This window comes from Pelobates fuscus, chromosome 2 (assembly GCF_036172605.1).
Source record: "Pelobates fuscus isolate aPelFus1 chromosome 2, aPelFus1.pri, whole genome shotgun sequence".
Classification (NCBI taxonomy): Eukaryota; Metazoa; Chordata; class Amphibia; order Anura; family Pelobatidae; genus Pelobates; species Pelobates fuscus.
Genome location: NC_086318.1, coordinates 274,768,936 through 274,786,990, shown reverse-complemented (window position 1 = coordinate 274,786,990; position 18,055 = coordinate 274,768,936). Strand labels below are relative to the sequence as shown.

General features: G+C 44.0%; 1 protein-coding gene across 1 annotated transcript in view; it reads left to right on the top strand.

Annotated features, from left to right (window-relative positions):
- The window catches only part of EXOC8 (exocyst complex component 8), a 64,864-nt gene extending 62,126 nt beyond the window's left edge, over positions 1-2,738 (top strand). The window contains exon 2 of the mRNA XM_063443391.1: positions 94-2,738. Coding sequence (XP_063299461.1) covers positions 94-1,696 — 1,603 coding nt within the window. The 3' untranslated portion in view covers positions 1,697-2,738. The remainder of the gene's footprint in view (positions 1-93) is intronic.
- Positions 2,739-18,055: the final 15,317 nt, after the last annotated feature.

The following is an 18,055-nucleotide window of genomic DNA, read 5'->3' as shown; positions in this document are numbered from 1 at the left end:
ATATTTTTTTAAATCTACTTTGAAAAAAAAAAAAAGCATGAAATCATAACAGGAAGATTGTTGACATTAATGTGTTATTTTTTTCCTTTTTAGATATTTGGTGTATAATGGTGATTTGACAGAGTTTGATGTGGATAATATGGTCCTAATCCAGAAAGTCCATGCTTTCCTGATGAATGACTGCTTGCTCATTGCCACTGTGTTACCAACTCGTAGGGGCATGTACAAGTACAATGCTCTGCATAACTTAGATGACCTTGCTGTAGTAAATGTAAAGGAAAACCCTCCTATGAAAGACATGTTTAAGATTCTTATGTTCCCGGAGAGTCGCATCTTCCAAGCAGAGAATGCAAAGATTAAAAAAGAGTGGCTGGAAGTGTTGGAAGAAACAAAAAAGAACAAAGTATTAAATGAGAAACAGAAAAAAGAAGAGGAAGCCCCACGTTCTCCTGTTTTGTCTAGGTCCTCAAACCCATTCAAAGTTGAGGAAATGCCTGATGAAGAGGAGGTGGATTTCAGCCTGGAGTGGATTCAGGAGCTTCCTGAAGATTTGGATGTTTGTATAGCTCAGAAGAATTTTGAAGGAGCAGTTGACTTACTGAATAAATTTAATAGATATTTGGAAGATAAACCTTTAACTCACCATGTAAAGGAGTTGAGGGCCAAAGTCGATGGAAGAGTCCGCCAGCTAACAGATGTGCTTGTCTTTGAACTTTCCCCAGACAGATCTTTAAGAGGAGGTCCAAAGGCAACACGAAGAGCTGTTTCTCAGCTTATAAGATTGGGTCAGTCCACCAAAGCATGTGAACTGTTTCTGAAGAACAGAGCAACTGCTGTACACACCGCAATACGTCAGCTAAGAATTGAGGGGGCAACGCTGCTTTATATACACAAATTATGTGGTGTTTTTTTTAACTGTTTACTAGATACAGCAAAGGAGTTTGAGATGGATTTTGCTGGCAATAGTGGCTGCTACTCTGCCTTTATTGTTTGGTCTCGCTCTGCACTGAAAATGTTTGTGGATGCCTTTAGTAAGCAGGTATTTGATAGTAAAGAAAGCCTCTCTACTGCTGCCGAGTGTGTAAAAGTTGCAAAGGAACATAGCAACCAGCTTAGTGAAATAGGCTTAGACCTTACCTTCATACTTCATGCCTTACTGGTAAAAGACATAAAAGCTGCTTTACACAGCTACAAAGATATTATTATAGAAGCTACAAAACATCGTAATTCTGAAGAAATGTGGAGAAAAATGAACCTAATGACACCCGAGGCTCTTGGGAAGTTGAAGGAAGAAATGAGAAGCTGTGGCGTGGTTAACTTTGACTTTTATACTGGGGATGATTGTTGGGTTAATCTTAGTTACACAATTGTGGCCTTTACAAAACAAACCATGACCTTTTTGGAAGAAGCACTCAAACTTTACTTTCCAGAATTGCACATGGTCTTGCTTGAAAGTCTGATGGAAATAATACTGGTTGCTGTTCAGCATGTAGACTATAGTCTAAGATGTGAGCAAGAGACTGAAAAGAAGGTATTCATTAGGCAGAATGCATCATTTTTATATGATACTGTACTCTATGTTGTGGAAAAACGATTTGAAGAGGGTGTTGGCAAGCCAGCCAAACAATTGCAGGATCTGAGGAGTGCATCTAGATTGGTTCGTGTTAACCCTGAGAGTATGACATCTGTTGTCTAATTTCAAATGTTTGTTCTTGTATATTCCCAGTTATGAATGTCTCTATTTTGATATCGGATTGTTAAGTTAGGGTACATTTGGAAAGAATTTTTGTAACTGTTTAGCTATATTATGCATATGGGGGTCCATCAAATGTAACTCTCCTCCCGCAGCATTATTAGCCAGCCTAGAAGAGACTACTGGCCTGGCTAATGTTAATAGATAATTCTCTGCACAGCCCACTTGCTGCACCAGTAATCCCCACCCCCCCTTCGCCCTCCATTAAACGTGAATGCAGGGACAATTTGGTCTCTGCATGGGAGCGCAGATTAGTTTTTAGATTAGGGGCAGAGCCAAGCTGAGCAAGATGTGCAGAGTCCCAGCTCCTGATCAAAATCGACTATTTATTTGGGGGGAAAAACCCAAGAAACTCTGCATGGCCCTCTGCAGGTCAGCTCTAAAAGTGCAGGGGACACCTGCTTGAACAACCTTATACTAGACACGAGCAGATTGACAACCGGGTATCACAATCCAGCCACTGAGGCTCGAGGTGGTAGGGGGCGGCCGCTCTTCCCACTCGCAACCTCAAGTGCAAACTCCAAAGCACTTTTTCATACAACCCCCTCCCTTGGACCACTGAGGGATATTCCGGTTAACGCTAGTCGTCTGGAGCAACCTGCCCAGCCCTACACATAAAACAACTTACCAGAGACGCTCTCAAGATGGTGGCCCCATGCCGGTACCACCACCGATTCCTTGCACCGCCTGAAACAAATATTCCTGTGCTTCTGGGAGAGACTGCAGAAGTGAGCTCAGATGGAACACAAAGAACTCCCAGTAATGGGTGAGCTAGACCACAAATAGCAGGGAGCGAAGGGGCCCACCCTCGGGCACAGCAGCAACACACTCTCCTACTGTCAACCTTCAGGGCCCACCCGGGCTGAAGGCCACACGGGCTCAGACCCAGAGCTATCACCCACACAAGCGGAGGGGCCACCCTCTATGTAAGGTGCATGTAGGCACAGTGGTTGGAGTTCCTGAGACACGGGATTATAGGCTTGTCCCTGTCTATACAGCTGGAGCCAGTCTGAGGTGCCAGTGGGGGTGTCCCTCCAGTCCTCAGACTGGCTCCAGCTGTATACCACCGGAGGGAATCGGATGACAGGGACATTCACAAGTTCAACAAAGAATCACATTTTTGCCTCATTATTCCATTTTGAACATGTATCATCCACCTGGTGTTTGTTTGCTATATACAACAGCTTTGAAAGATAACTCAGAAAGAGATGGAAAGCCAGTGAGCCACTCATGGACAGTTGTTAAGCTGTTAATGCAACTCATCAGCAATCCAGAAACCAAGCTTGCACTAGTAACAGTACTGCAAATTTTAGATTTCAGTGGAAAATCTTATGGCTTAACTGGTGTGTGCAAATGAATTCATGAATGCTGCCCCTTTGCCGTGTATATTTATCTGTGTTTCATATTTGTAGAAGACCAGTGCATTATTTTTTTTCCTCTTTTTCATAGTATAGCTTAAACGAACACTGTAGACAATGATGTAACTGCTTCATCTTATTGAAGTGGTTATAGTGTTTGAAATGGAGCTGTTCTTCCATTTAGTATTAAATCAGTTTTTTTAAAGATTTAATGCTAAGCAAGAGTTCCCAGCAGCCCATCACTTCTGAGCTTTTTGGGCTAATGAGGAAGCATTAGCCTGAGCAGTAATTTGTGGCTGTGATTTGCAGTGTCAGCTGACCGTTTTAAGCTACTCATTTACTGGGTATCTATCGCTCGTGAACTGTAAGAAAGTCAGTGTGTATATTATTTGTATATTGCTTCCAAATGTCACCATCCTGTATTTCTTTAAACTAGTGTTTCAGATGTTATCTGATATTATCTAAACTTTAATTCTCGTATGTTTTTTTTTTTTTTTATATAACATATAACACTTCTGCTTTTGGTCTTTTACAAAATTAAGAATATTTCTGAAATATTTTTCTTCAACCACTCTGTCATGTAAGCTGTTATTGTGATATGTACTTGATCAAATAAAGCTGGTGATATCTTTAGAAGAATCTCTCAAGACTGTTTTTTTTGAGACAGGCCCTGAGTGAGATGCTCAATAATAGATAGTTAATAATAAAGCATACCACACTAGTTCCAAACAGGTATGGATTGGCAGTATGAGAACTAACTGAAGAGATAGCAATCACTCCCTTTATGTGTTTAAGCCCTCATGGAAGTATAAACAGCACTGGTTGCGACAGAGCCTAGTGTGATCTTCCAGAAGCAAAAACTAAAACATAAGGAATAGTGAGAGAGATGCTAAATGGTGAGAACAAAGCTGGTAAGTAAATAGGGATATAACCAATTAAATCCACATCTCTAGGGTTACCAGAGGTCTGTGGTAAGGGTATCCCTAGTCACTAGACCTTCAGTCTCATGGAACACCTTCATAGATATTCTATGCTTAAATTCAGTTTGGGGAAAAAAATAACTACGCCTCAGCGCAGGCAACAACTTGGATACATACTCATGTACAGATAACTACGCCTCTGCACAGGCAACAACTTGCCTATTTACTCATGTACTGATAACTATGCCTCTGCGCAGGCAACAATTTGCATACCTACTCGTGTACTGATAACTACGCCTCTACACAGGCACTTACCCGCTTAAACACAAATACGTTTGAATTGGAATTTATGTTGTGATACCAATAAACATATTCAAAACAAAAAGGTAAATGGACCCCCTGACAAGAATTTTGGTGAGGTAATTGCGCCATCTACTGACCAAAATCTAGATGACAGTCTGTAGGGAAGACACACCTACAGTTCGCTATTGGTTACTATTAACTAGTGACATGTAAGGAACAGAGGGGCGTAAAAATGAAGGACAGAGTGGCGTGGCCACGGACCGCATGGAAGCAGTCGCATAAACAGAAGGCTCCGCCGTTTTGTGGGCCCAACAGCGAGGTTAACAGCCACAATCTCACAGAAAATATCCTGACTTGCGGCAGTACACAGAGAATACTATGTCGACCAAACCTGGCAAGAAACTAAAGCAAAAAACGATGGACTCACTTTTAAATGCGCAGCAAACGTGCAAGTCCAAGATGGCACCGGAGAACCGCGATCACCTGCACATGAACCTGAAGCTGAAGACAGCCAGAGCAGCTCCTACAGTGCCACCATACTCCCAGCCACTGATGCCTCAGTGAGTAATATGTTGCAAACCTTAAAAACTGACCTACGCTCTGACTTACTAAAAATAGCGTCGGACATACGAGCTGACATTCAGACCTTAGGGGACAGAACAGTTTATCTTGAGGAAAAGACGGAAGGCCTACTGGAAGCACATAATGACCTGGCTGATGCTCATGCAGCTTTAGAAGATAAGGTCGGATTTCTAGAGGGAATGATCGCAGATAACGAAGCCCTGCGAATAGCACAAAAGCTATTCAAAGCTTTAATCTCAGCTCTAGAAGACGCAGACCTTCGCTTAGACAGAATACACTGATTGCCTAAACCCAAACACCTACCTGCATCTACCCCTAGGGATGTTATCACAAAATGTCATTACCAGACGCGACAACACTCTCCCAAGAGAATACGCAGACATCAAGCTTTACATTGACCTGTCAGCTGCCACCATGTACAAGAGGCGATCGTTTGCCCCCATCACTACAGCCCTACGAAATGCTAACATCGCGTATAAATGGGAATTCCCTGCCAAACTGCTGAATAATAGAAACTGAGTGAACCAAGCAATTTTTACACCAGAAGATGGACTAAATACTCTGGAAGATTGGAATATACCGATCCCTATAACTGACAAGCACAGATCCGGTACATCACCGCCACGTAAAATAGCGAGAGACGGACAAACGGGTTCCGTGGAATTTTACAGACCCGCAGAAATTCCCACATTTAAGGCTCTGCACTACCAGCGCCAGGACACGTAACTTCATCAACCACAATGTTTTAATGTCTTACTATGTTAAATGTATATTCTGCTGCAATGTTTTAATGCAGGTAGACACCACCATGTGAGCACAGGCGGTAGGGGAGTTCTATTATATTTATAACTTTCCACCTTGTACGACCAATATTGTATACTACACTATTTAGAAATCACCACTACCCCCCACACGGCTTACCAACTAAGCCAACATATACCCGTTTGCAACCTACTGCACACAGCCCCAAGGGCTAACTGGCAACTGTATATAGTTCATTCCACCCTACCCCTTTCACCGACCCATTTGGGCCTACATCCCACTGTCAAGGTAACAGGTGCTCAACGCACATTTTCTTTTTTTTTTTTTCCTCTATCTGAATCAGCGCCCTACCACCACCTGACACTTAAGATCAACATAGACCTACTAACACCACATCTAATGAATCTCTTCCGACATAGCATGGAAAAGGGAGCGTTGCCAGCAGAGATGCTTTTAGCCCATATTTCCACCTTGCCCAAACCTGGTAAACCCCCTACTGTATGTAAACATTTCAGGCCCATATCCCTCTTAAATAGCGACGCCAAATTATATGCAAAAATAATTAGTAACCGACTTACACCCATTTTAAACAGCTTTGTACACAACGACTAATCCGGATTCATAAGAGGGTGTCAAGGCTCCAATAATACCCAAAAAATCCTTGGCATATTGGCCACAATGGAACACAGCTCGGTTGGAGGCCTCCTCCTTGCGCTAGACGCGGAGAAGGCCTTCGACCGTCTAAACTGGACATATATGCGGGAGGTGCTCCTGAAATATGGACTACCCCCCGAGATTAGAGGTATCATGGCATTATACGCAGCACCAGTGGCCAAGGTTTCACATGGCGGCTTCCTCTCCAACATGTTCCCCATAACAAATGGGACTCGTCAGGGCTGCCCCGTCTCCTTTACTTTACATCCTGTCCCTGGAACCTCTAGCCCAAAAAATACGCTCTCATCCCAACATAGAGGGCATAAAAGTCCTATCACACGAATACAAATTGGCACTATTCGCCAACGATATCCTAGTGACGCTAGGAAACCCTCAGACGTCGGTGCCACACCTAATGGAAATCCTAACAGAATTTGGCGATATCACACCACCGCCTAAACAGACAAAACCCAAGCTCTACCTGTTAGACTCTCCACGACCACTAAAGCCTCCCTAAAAGAAAAATTCCAGTTTGATTGGAGAACATCCTCCTTGACATAGTTGGGGGTAAAAATAGCTCCCTCAATAGCCGAGATAACGAAACTCAACCACTACACTCTCCCACAACAATGTACTAAAGAAGTTCATAAATGGACACAGACTAACATATCATGGCTAGGGAACAGCAATGCATATAAAATGGTGATTTTGCCAAAAATACTTTGTTTTCCGAATGCTTCCCATCCAGATCCCGCAAACACTCATCAAATCCCTCCAAACTATATGCAATAGATATATCTGGGGAAATAAGAGACCGCGCATACCACATACTGTCTTACAGAAACACTCATCACAAGGTGGCGTAGGACTACCTAACATAGGCCTCTACCACAAAGCCTCTGCCTTAACAGCGGGAATACAACTCCACACCCCAGTAGGGAACATCCAATGGGTTGACATGGAAAAAGCCCAATTCCGAGAAAACAATGCAATAGACTACATGTGAACCCCAAGAAAACTTAGACTACCCAGAGCAGACCTGCTCCCTACCACGAAATTTACCCTCCAAGTGTGGATAACCTTCTTAGAGTCCCTAGGAACCAAACATAAGTTCCACCCTAAGGCGCCATTGACAGCCCTAAGGACAATTTCGCCAGACATTCACATACAAAAATGGTTGCACGCAGGAATCACACATATATTGCAGCCCCAAGGAATGATGACATTCCCCGACATACAAAAGAAATGGGACCTACCCAACGACACCATATTCACTTACCTTCAACTCAAGGGACTTATCACCGCCCATGTACTCCAACGACACTACATCCCAAACCGAACATCTCTCCCAGCAGAAGCGATAAAAGAGAGATGGAGAGTTGGAAAAAACACCAACGAAGTCGAAAGTCATCTCCCTCTGTTATAAAGCATGGGAGGACACCCTTCCCCCCACTACACCTAACTGCAAAGCATTATGGGAGGCAGATTGCTCTATCCAACTCACAGAGGTGGAATGGGTACATGCACTCAATGACCTATCTAAATTGTCACGATGCTATACACACATTGAAGCACACAGGAAGCTGCTGTACAGGTGGTACCTGACCCAGAGTAGGCTTCACAAAATATACCCAAACTCATCTTCGCTATGTCGGAGGTGCAAGGCTGCGGAAGGTACACTCATACATATATGGTGGAAATGCCCTAACATACAACCTCTCTGGACAGAGGTACATCACACACTTCATGCCCTCCGCGTGCCCAACTTACCGAAAACCCCTGAAATATTCATGCTTATGCGATTTTCTACACTATTTGACAAATCACATAGACAACTGAGCGCACTCACCATCCTAGCAGCCTGCAATCTAATAGCCCTGAATTGGAAATCCACATTGTGCCCAACTAGAACCCAATTAAGAGATGCAACAATTTTACATTTTCGAACGCATGGCCATAACTGATGACAAAAAACCGCAGGCATTCCAATCAACCTGGGCCCCATGGGTCAAATTGAACGCAACCACACATTAATAGCTCACAGAAGCAACAAGCGTAACCCTTTCTTGACAATACTGAGAAATTATTGAATGCTTAAAATCAATCAATAAAAATTATATTGAAAAAATTAAAATGACGGACAAAGGAAAGAGGGTGGCTGATACACATTCTGAGACACCATGGGACTACCCACTCTCAAACACTCAGACTCACACTCTCTAAACACTCTCACTCTGTGAATGGACTCATATCTAACAGCTAAGACCTGACATCTGAATCAAAAGCTGGACACACCTAATTCTTTGTATTTTTTCCAACTAACAAATTCCTGGAACATATCTACACACCTGATAAGAATTTCTACAACATAACTGGTAATTATACTGGTTTTATTTAATTTAATCTAAATAAAATCTAATTAATTGATTTTACTAAAAGGCAGAATATACTTGGATAAAAGCTGGTGATTCCAACAATTAAGGAGTCATGATTCGTTAATAATATATAGAATTCGGAATTCCATTCGTGCATGTGGGCCAATGAACTCTATATTATTAAAAATAGCTTATGTAATTTAGAAATAGTGAATCTTAATTAGGAAAGTTAAAATTCTGTAAACATAAAATCTGGTTAGAATTATTCTTATTGGATGGACATAGAAATGGTCAAAAGGTCTTTAGAAATATTGTATTTGTAAAAATTGCAATATAATAGGATATCTTGCCTATGAGGATTGTAGCTAGCAGTGAAAGAGTTAATTCAGGGTGATTTGACTGTCAGCCAAAGTTTTTATTGCTTTATGCTGTGCTGCTGTGAAAAGCTGTGAGATGATGTACCGTATATACTAGAGTATAAGCCGACCCGAATATAAGCCGAGGCCCCTAATTTTACCCCAAAAAACTGGGAAAACTTATTGACTCGAGTATAAGACTAGGGTGGAAAATGCAGCAGCTACTGGTAAATTTCTAAATAAAATTAGATCCTAAAAAAATTATATTAATTTAATATTTATTTACAGTGTGTGTATATAATGAATGCAGTGTGTGTGTGTGTGTATGCAGTGTGTATATAATGAATGGAGTGCAGTGCGTGTATATGAGTGCAGTGTGTGTATGAATGCAGTGTGTGTATAATGAATGCAGTTCAGTGTGTGTATGAGTGCAGTGTGTATATAATGAATGCAGTGTGTATGTATGAGTGCAGTGTGTATGTATGAATGCAGTGTGTGTATGAGTGCAGTGTGTATGCAGTGTGTATATAATGAATGCAGTGCAGTGTGTGTATGTATGAATGCAGTGTGTGTGCAGTGTGTGTATATAATGAATGCAGTGCAGTGTGTGTATGAGTGTGTATGAATGCAGTGTGTGTGAGTGCAGAGCATTGGTGGGGGTGGGCATTTTATTAATTATTATTGTAATATATATATATTTTTTAATATTATTATTTTTTTATTATTTTTTTATTATTATTTTTATTTATTTATTTTTTCGTCCCCCCTCCCTGCTTGTTAGCTGGCCAGGGAGGGGGGCTCTCACTCCCTGGTGGTCCAGTGGATGGGCTGTAGGAGGGGGGCTGTCAGGAAGCTGTAACTTACCTTCACCGCAGCTCCTGTCAGCTCCCTTCTCTCTCCTCCGTCCGTGCAGCTACCAGGTCAGCTTCCTCTGCAACTCTCGCGGCCTGGGAGCTGCACGGACGGAGGAGAGAGAAGGGAGCTGACAGGAGCTGCTGTGAAGGTAAGTTACAGCTTCCTGACAGCCCCCGGTCCTTGTCTGTATTATGGCAATGAAAATTGCCATAATACAGACAACTGACTCGAGTATAAGACGAGTGAGTGTTTTTCAGCACAAAAAATGTGCTGAAAAACTCGTCTTATACTCGAGTATATACGGTATTCTGTGTTATGTTGATTTCAAAGGAGTGTCTTGTTGTAAATCTTCTTAAACTGCAGACAACTGTTGCATATATAACTGTTGCTTTTAGCTGTCTATATTGTGTAAAACCACCGCCATATTGTATACTTATGTTATACCTAAATATTCACGGATTATTGTCACGCATGTTACATATATTATTTTTATTGTCACAATAAATTATATAGAATGGTGTTATCTTTTAGAGGGTTTCAAGGACCCCATTTTGATCATTACTGACCACTAGTGATGTCGCGAACACGAAATTTTCGGTTTGCGAACGGGAACTTCCGCAAACGTTTGCGAACCGCCATTGACTTCAATGGGCAGGCGAATTTTAAAACCCACAGGGACTCTTTCTGGCCACAAAAGTGATGGAAAAGTTGTTTCAAGGGGACTAACACCTGGACTGTGGCATGCCGGAGGGGGATCCATGGCAAAACTCCCATGGAAAATTACACAGTTGATGCAGAGTCTGGTTTTAATCCATAAAGGGCAGAAATCACATAACATTCCTAATTCACAATGGATATGGATTGACACCTGACATTAGTGATGTACCGAACTGTTCGCCGGCGAATAGTTCCCGGTGAACATAGCGTGTTCGCGTTCGCCGCGGCGGACGAACACATGCGCGGTTCGATCCGCCCCTATTTGTCATCATTCCAGCAAATTAGCAGCAGACCCTCCCTTCCAGACCCTCCCACCTCCTGTACAGCATCCATTTTAGATTCATTCTGAAGCTGCATTCTTAGATAGAGGAGGGAAAGTGTAGCTGCTGCTCATTTGATAGGGAAATTGATAGCTAGGTTAGGGTATTCAGTGTCCACTACAGTCCTGAAGGACTCATCTGATCTCTGCTGTAAGAACAGCACCCCAAAAAGCCCTTATTAGGGCTAGAACATCAGTCTGCTTTTTTTTTTTTTTGGTGTAATGTAATTGCAGTTGCGTGCCTTCCAGCTTCTGTGTCAGGCTCACAGCGGGTGTGTCAGGCCTTCAGCGTGTACTCTGCCAACCTCTGCCAGTCCACTTTGCCACTCATATCTGGTGTGACTATAGCGTGCCTTTAAAAAGAAAAAACGTTTTTCACTGTAAGCTAATAGCAGTCAGTGTCCTTCAAGCTGGTGTGTCAGGCCTTCAGCGTGTACTCTGCCAACCTCTGCCAGTCCACTTTGCCACTCATATCAGGTGTGACAATAGCATGCTTTTAAAAAGAAAAAAGTTTTTCCACTGTAATAGATTGAATAGCAGTTAGTTGTCTGCCAGCTTGTGTGTCAGGCTCACAGTGGATACTGTGCCCACTTGCCCAGTGCCACCACTAATATTTGGTGTCACAATAGCTTAAGCTTGACATTTAAAAATAAAAAAATGTTTTTCACTGTAATAGATTGAATAGCAGTTAGTTGTCTGCAAGCGTCTGGGTGTCAGGCCTTCAGCGTGTACTCTGCCAACCTCTGCAAGTGCACTTTGCCACTTGTGGTGTATCACCAAATTAATATAAATATTACACAAGGTTTGTCTACATTAAAAGGTATTTATTTAGAAGACAATAACACAATACTATAAATGTATCACAAACACACAGCCCAGACCCACGGAGCAACAACCCTTTTAAATCTATCTATCTATATAGTAATCCCCTTCCCCACACGTTTGATCTCACCCACGGTTAGGCCTTCACATCTAGTAAATGGCTCACTGCTGCAAGTCCAACATCACATCCACCAAGGAAGAAAAGGAAGCAATAGAGTATAACATGGTTCACCAAGATAGCACATGGCGTCTGCACATCTGCTCAGTAACACAGCCAAGAAGGAACAGAAAGGAATGAGGATAGAGGGGGGAGTGGCTATCTCTTTCCTGACTTGTAAATTACCATATCAATTACCATATCAAAGTAAAACTTATCCCCCTGTAAGAAAGATCTACATGAACTTGATCACATGATCCCTGGTCACCATGCTAGTTTGATGACAGAATGTCACCACATTCCCTCACTTTTTCTTCTCTTATGTTGAGCACATTTACAAATAATAATATATCCCTCTTATCTATGTAAACTATGAGATCTGAAGTAGGAAAAAGGAGCACAGGAATTAGTGTGAGTGAGATGAGTAAGGTAAAAGAAAACAGTCAAATAGGGGTTGCATCACCCCACATTCCCCCACTTTTTCTTCATCTATGTTGCTCCGTTATCTAGTTATCCCTCTAGTACAAGAGAACCTAGTGGGAGCAAAAACCTGATATACAGGAGAAATTCAACCCACCGTCCCTCCGGAATAGTTCCCTCAGCGACATAAGTTCTCCTGTACTTTCCTATGGCTGTCAATTCACATTTTATACAAATTTGTCACACAAAAAAAAACAACAGAAATTTAGGTGAATGTGTGTGTTTGTGTGTGTGTTAAATATGTATGTATGTGCAATGTACTAGTGGCAGAGTTTGTAGAGTGTGTAGGACTGGATGTGATATTTGCGGAATTCCATATTCTTAATCCAGTTCCGACTCCTCCCAGAAGGGCTGCAAATATGTCCAGTTTTTCCTGACTCCCCGCTTTGCCTAAGCCACTGCCACCGTTGTTCCGGACACCTTGGAAGAATAGAAGGATTATTAAAATGTAGACTAATCTTTTTAAACTGACTCCCTTATTTGGAGTATCTTCTGCCCGCATTGCCTGTCTCCCATCCCTACTGTGATACAGCTTATACTTATCCATCCTGTAACAAGGATCCACCACAATCTTCTGTTGACACACATCATCCTAATGCAGCTTTGCCTTGCTCTGTGGGAACACTAGATCTCATCATTAGAAATGTAAAGCTATATGGGAGACTGGAAAACTCAGAGAAAGAATCAAAACAAAAGAAAAACAAACATACATACAGATGTGGAGAGATACAAAAATTATGAGTTATTGATTGCTGGGACCCCCCAATTGATCAATCTTTTCCTCCTCTCTCATCTGTTCCCTCAGTGCTTTCACATCTGCCTCCAATCTTTCAGTCTGTCTCTTTAGGTCCCAGTAGTCTCTATTCCCTTTTTTATTCCTCTAATTATCCCAGTCCCGTCTATTGGTCTGATGCTCATCCCATCTATGGTTCCTTCTCCAATTATTCTCCCAATAACTGTTCCTGTTGTTTCTCCGTTTTTCTCCCCAATTGTGATTATCTGTCCTTTTTAGCCTCTCCCAGGTATGTTTATTATTCCAATTATTATTGATTACCTTAGGCCCCTCCCATCTATTTCTCCAATTCTCTCCCATTACATTACTTCCTTTAGCACTGTCCCCATTCCTATGGTCCCTCTGTGGATCTCTCCATCTTTTGTCAAAGTCCTGTTTTGCTCTCCAGTTCTCATTATCCCTCTTGTTCTGGGGTACATCCCACCTCTGGCTTCTCCATTTACCATCTATATCTCTACCAGAGTCAACCTTGAATGTTCTTATGGCTGAAACAGAGAAGACCTGTTCTGAGGAAGGATGCTTGATCCACCAATTGTCAGCTCTAGTTAGTACCATTTCTTTTCTTTTTTTTAAATTCTTTATTTTTGCACACAATAGGTAAGGCAAAAATTATACAAACTTGAAGGCTTGCGCAGAAGCCAATATACAATAGCACAGTTTTGCAAACGTAATAAAGAAAAACAGCCTATGTTACAAGCTCCCTTGGAAATTCTATACAATTTGCCCCCCATCGAGGGTTTTATATTTTTTATACGGCATCAGTATTTAAATTCCCCATTTTTGCCCGTGTTTGTCAAAACTAGAACAGAACGACTGTGAGGCCTGCACAGAGGCCTTAGTGTAAAAGTGTTCTAATGAGACAATTTTACGCGACATCTGTCCACCAGACACGCCTATCCCCAAACTCCGCTCTCCCTGCCCCCCCTCGGGGATTTGGTGTTATTGTATACTATAGGGTTATAGCGTTCCGTTGTCAAATCGACAAGGAGAACAAGAACATAAGGTCTCGTGTCGGGTGAGTTGTAGCCATCGGTGGTGGTACAAGAAGCAATCTTATAGCAGATGGAAGAGCACCCCGGGCTTCCCCGTACAGGTCATCACAGTCAACTGTTTCTGATTGAAGGTAGTCGACAAATCTCAGGCATTTATATTTTGTCCTATCGAGGACCAATCAGGAAAAGGTGATCAGAGAACACCAGGTCTCCACCTTCCCTTATCAAACTAATCACACCTGAGGGGATGTTGGTTAGGCAAGCAAAACGGGGAATTAAAGAGAATATGGCCTGCGATAAATAGAAAGACCTACCCCCGTAACCCGGAGACCGAGATTCAAGGGTGGTCGGAGAAGAAGAAGAGAGGAAGGTACAGGGAGAGAGAAGTAAAGAAGAGGTGAGGCGTCGAATCCGGGACGCGGCAAAGAGCGGGACGACCAGCCAGGGTGATCGCGGGACAGGAAAAACCATAAGGGCCCTCCATGCCCCCACCTCCTGATGTATATGGTCTGTCTACGTGGATCCAGCTATACTATTATCCCAGGGCTCCCATATTTTTATGAATTTCTCTGTTGTACCCTTCACGCGTGCTGTCAGATCGTCCATCAATCGTCAGTCTCGGATCCTAGATATCACGCCCGAGATCTCCGGACCTTCAGGGGAGAGCCAAGCTGTGGCTATAGTACGTCTAGCCCCAAGGGTTATCTTGTGGACCAGGGTCTGCTCCCTCTTGGTCCATCCGTCAAGGGATCTGTTCAATAAGTACACCCACGGGTCTAATAGTAGGGGCTTGTGAAAGGTCTGTGCCAATAGGTCTTCGACCGCCTTCCAGAAGCTACGTAGTTTTGGGCATTCCCACCACATGTGGAGGTATGTGCCCCTGGCACCGCATCCCCTCCAGCAATCGTCCGTATCCAGTTTATGCATCTTGTAGAGTTTGACAGGAGTGGTATACCAGCGGAACATGGTCTTCCATGTTTGTTCTTGGAGGGTGACGCAGACGAAGGAGTTTTTGTTAGCTTCCCATATGTCCCGCCATTCCACTCCTTCCAAAACTTCCCCCAGATTTGTCTCCCACTGGTCGGCATAGGCCAGTCGGCCCCATTCTTTGCTCTCCGTGCTAAGGTGGGCGTACAAGAGTGTTATCATACCCTTGGGGACGGTTCCCGCTCGACATAGCTTCTCGTAGAAGGTCATCCCTGTTTGAGCAGCTCCCTTTATGTGGGGTTTCCTAGCGAAATCCCGAATCTGAAGATATCGAAAAAAGTCTGTTGGTGTTAAGTGGGAATCTCGTCGAAGGTCGTCAAATTGGACTATAAGCCCGTCACGATAAAGGTGGTGGATCCGCTGCAACCCTCTTCTCTCCAGATTCCAAAATCCTCCGGGAGCCATACCCGGTGGGAATTCCTTGTTCCGGAGTATCGGGGTTAAGGGGAGGGGGATGATGCCAGTCCGTATTTGCGATAGTTCGCGTCCCAGATACTGAGCGAGTTTTGAATGGACGGGCAGGGTGCCTGTATCGGAGGCCTGTGCTCCCTTGGGACCCACATAGTGGCATGGGGGACGTCCCACCCCATCATCTTGGATTCTATTTCAACCCATCGCCTCTCTTCTGGAGGTGAGTGCCACATCGCCACCTGTGCCAACTGGGCAGCTAGGTAGTAGAAATAGAGGTTCGGTAGGCCTAATCCCCCTCTGTCCTTACGTCTGTAGAGGACCTGCCTAGATATCCTATGTCTCCTATTCTGCCATATAAATGCACCGATAGATCTTTGTAGCGGTGTCAGTTGGGTTTTTGTGACTCGGATAGGCAAAGCTTGGAATAGGAACAGGATGCGTGGGAGGATGTTCATTTTAACAGAGTTAATCCGTCCGATCCAGGAAATAGGTTTGTCCGTCCACTTCTCTAAGTCTTTGGTCAAAGTTCGAAGCATGGGGTCGTAATTAGCAGAGTATAAGCGTAGAGGGTCAGCCGTAAGTTGTATGCCCAAGTACTTCAAGGCCTCTCTTTCTACTTTCAGGCCGTAGGTCTCTCGGATGTGGCGTATGTCGGCATCTGGCATGTGAATCGGCATAGCACTGGTCTTGTCCATGTTGGCTTTATATCCCGATGTCGCGCCATACTCGCTGATAACATCTTGCAGAGCAGCCATGGATTCCAAGGGGTTGGTAATGGTAAGGAGGACGTCGTCAGCGTACGCCGAAACAGTGAATTCACCGTCTCCCACCCGTACTCCCCGTATGTTCGGATGTTGCCTTATAGCTTGGAGCAGAGGTTCCAGCGCCAGCACAAATAGGAGGGGGGAGAGAGGGCAACCCTGTCTGGTTCCGTTAAACAGCTGGAATGGCGTCGTAGGGGCTCCTGTAATCTGCACTTGTGCCCGTACGTTATGGTACATGGCCTTCGTGGTTGTTACGAATTCGTCCGGGAACCCTAGATGTTTCAGCACCGAGAACAAGAATTGCCACCGCACTCTATCAAAAGCCTTTTTTGCGTCAACAGCGACCACCAGCGTTGGCATATTTGAGGTCACTTGCTTCCAGATCAAGTTGGCGTTCCTCCGAGTGTTCTCAAACAGCTGTCTATCCGGAATGAAGCCCACTTGGTCGGCGTGGACCAGAGAGGCCAGCAGCGGATTCAGTCTGTCTGCTTGTATTTTCGCTAAGATCTTAAGGTCTTGGTTGATCAGTGAGATAGGCCTGTAGTTTTCGGGAGCGAGTGGGTCTTTACCTGGTTTGGGTATCAAAACGATTGTAGCGAGGGCCATGGTCGAGTCCGGCTGGCCCCCCTGCCTGAGATCGGCAAAGAGCCTGGTCAGTGGAGGCGCCAGTTCATCCTTAAATATTTTGTAATAGGAGCCATCAAAGCCATCAGGTCCCGGTGCCTTATTACCTTTCAAGTTGGAGATGGCTCTATGTACTTCCTCCTCGGATATATCAGCAGCAAGAATGCTCACTGCCTCCTTCTTGAGTTTAGTCAGCCCGAGTTTATTGAGGTAGTCGAGTATGGTCTGTTCCTCATTTTCATCACATGTCTGCGTATCTGGAGTATGGTTGTATAATTGCTTATAGAAGTTTTCAAACACCCGAGCAATTTCATCAGACCTCGTTTTGGTCGTGCCATCCGGGTGTCTTATGGCTGTTATATGTGATCGTTCCTGTCTGGGAAGCAGAGTCTTGGCAAGGAGCGAATCCATTTTATTGGATTTTTCGTAAAAAGTCCGCCTCGACCATACCATGGAGCGCGCCGCATCATCTAATAACAAAGTCCGAATATCCCTCCTAACCACCTCCAATCGTTCATAGGTCTCCGTATCAGGAGCCGTTTGGTGTTTCAGTTCAAGGGTCCTCAGCTGTTCCAGCAAAGTTTCCAATCTAGAATGTTTCAATTTCTTTCGTCTGGTAGCCAGCTTTATGAGAGATCCCCTGATGACAGCCTTATGGGCCGCCCAGATCGTGCTCGCTTGAACGTCCGGGGTGTCGTTTGTGTCGAAATATTCCAGTATTTCTAGTCGGATCTGTTCCCTCAAGGCGGGATCTTGCAATAAGGAGGTGTTCAACCTCCAGTTCCATGGAGAGGCCACGCAGAGGTTGCCCAAGGTAATGGTCACATCGGCGTGGTCCGACCATGAGATGTAACCGATTCTCGAGGCGACTATCTTGGGCATTCCCACGGCGTTGGCTAAGAAGAGATCAATCCTTGAGTACGTTCCATGCGGCGCCGAGTAGTACGTATAATCTTTGTCCCCCGGGTGGTGGGCGCGCCAGACATCCATCAGGCCCGTGTCCGTCAAAAACCGGTTGAGCAATCGGTCTGGGCCCCCTCTGCCTTGGGACCTCGGGGTTCCGTCTCGCGT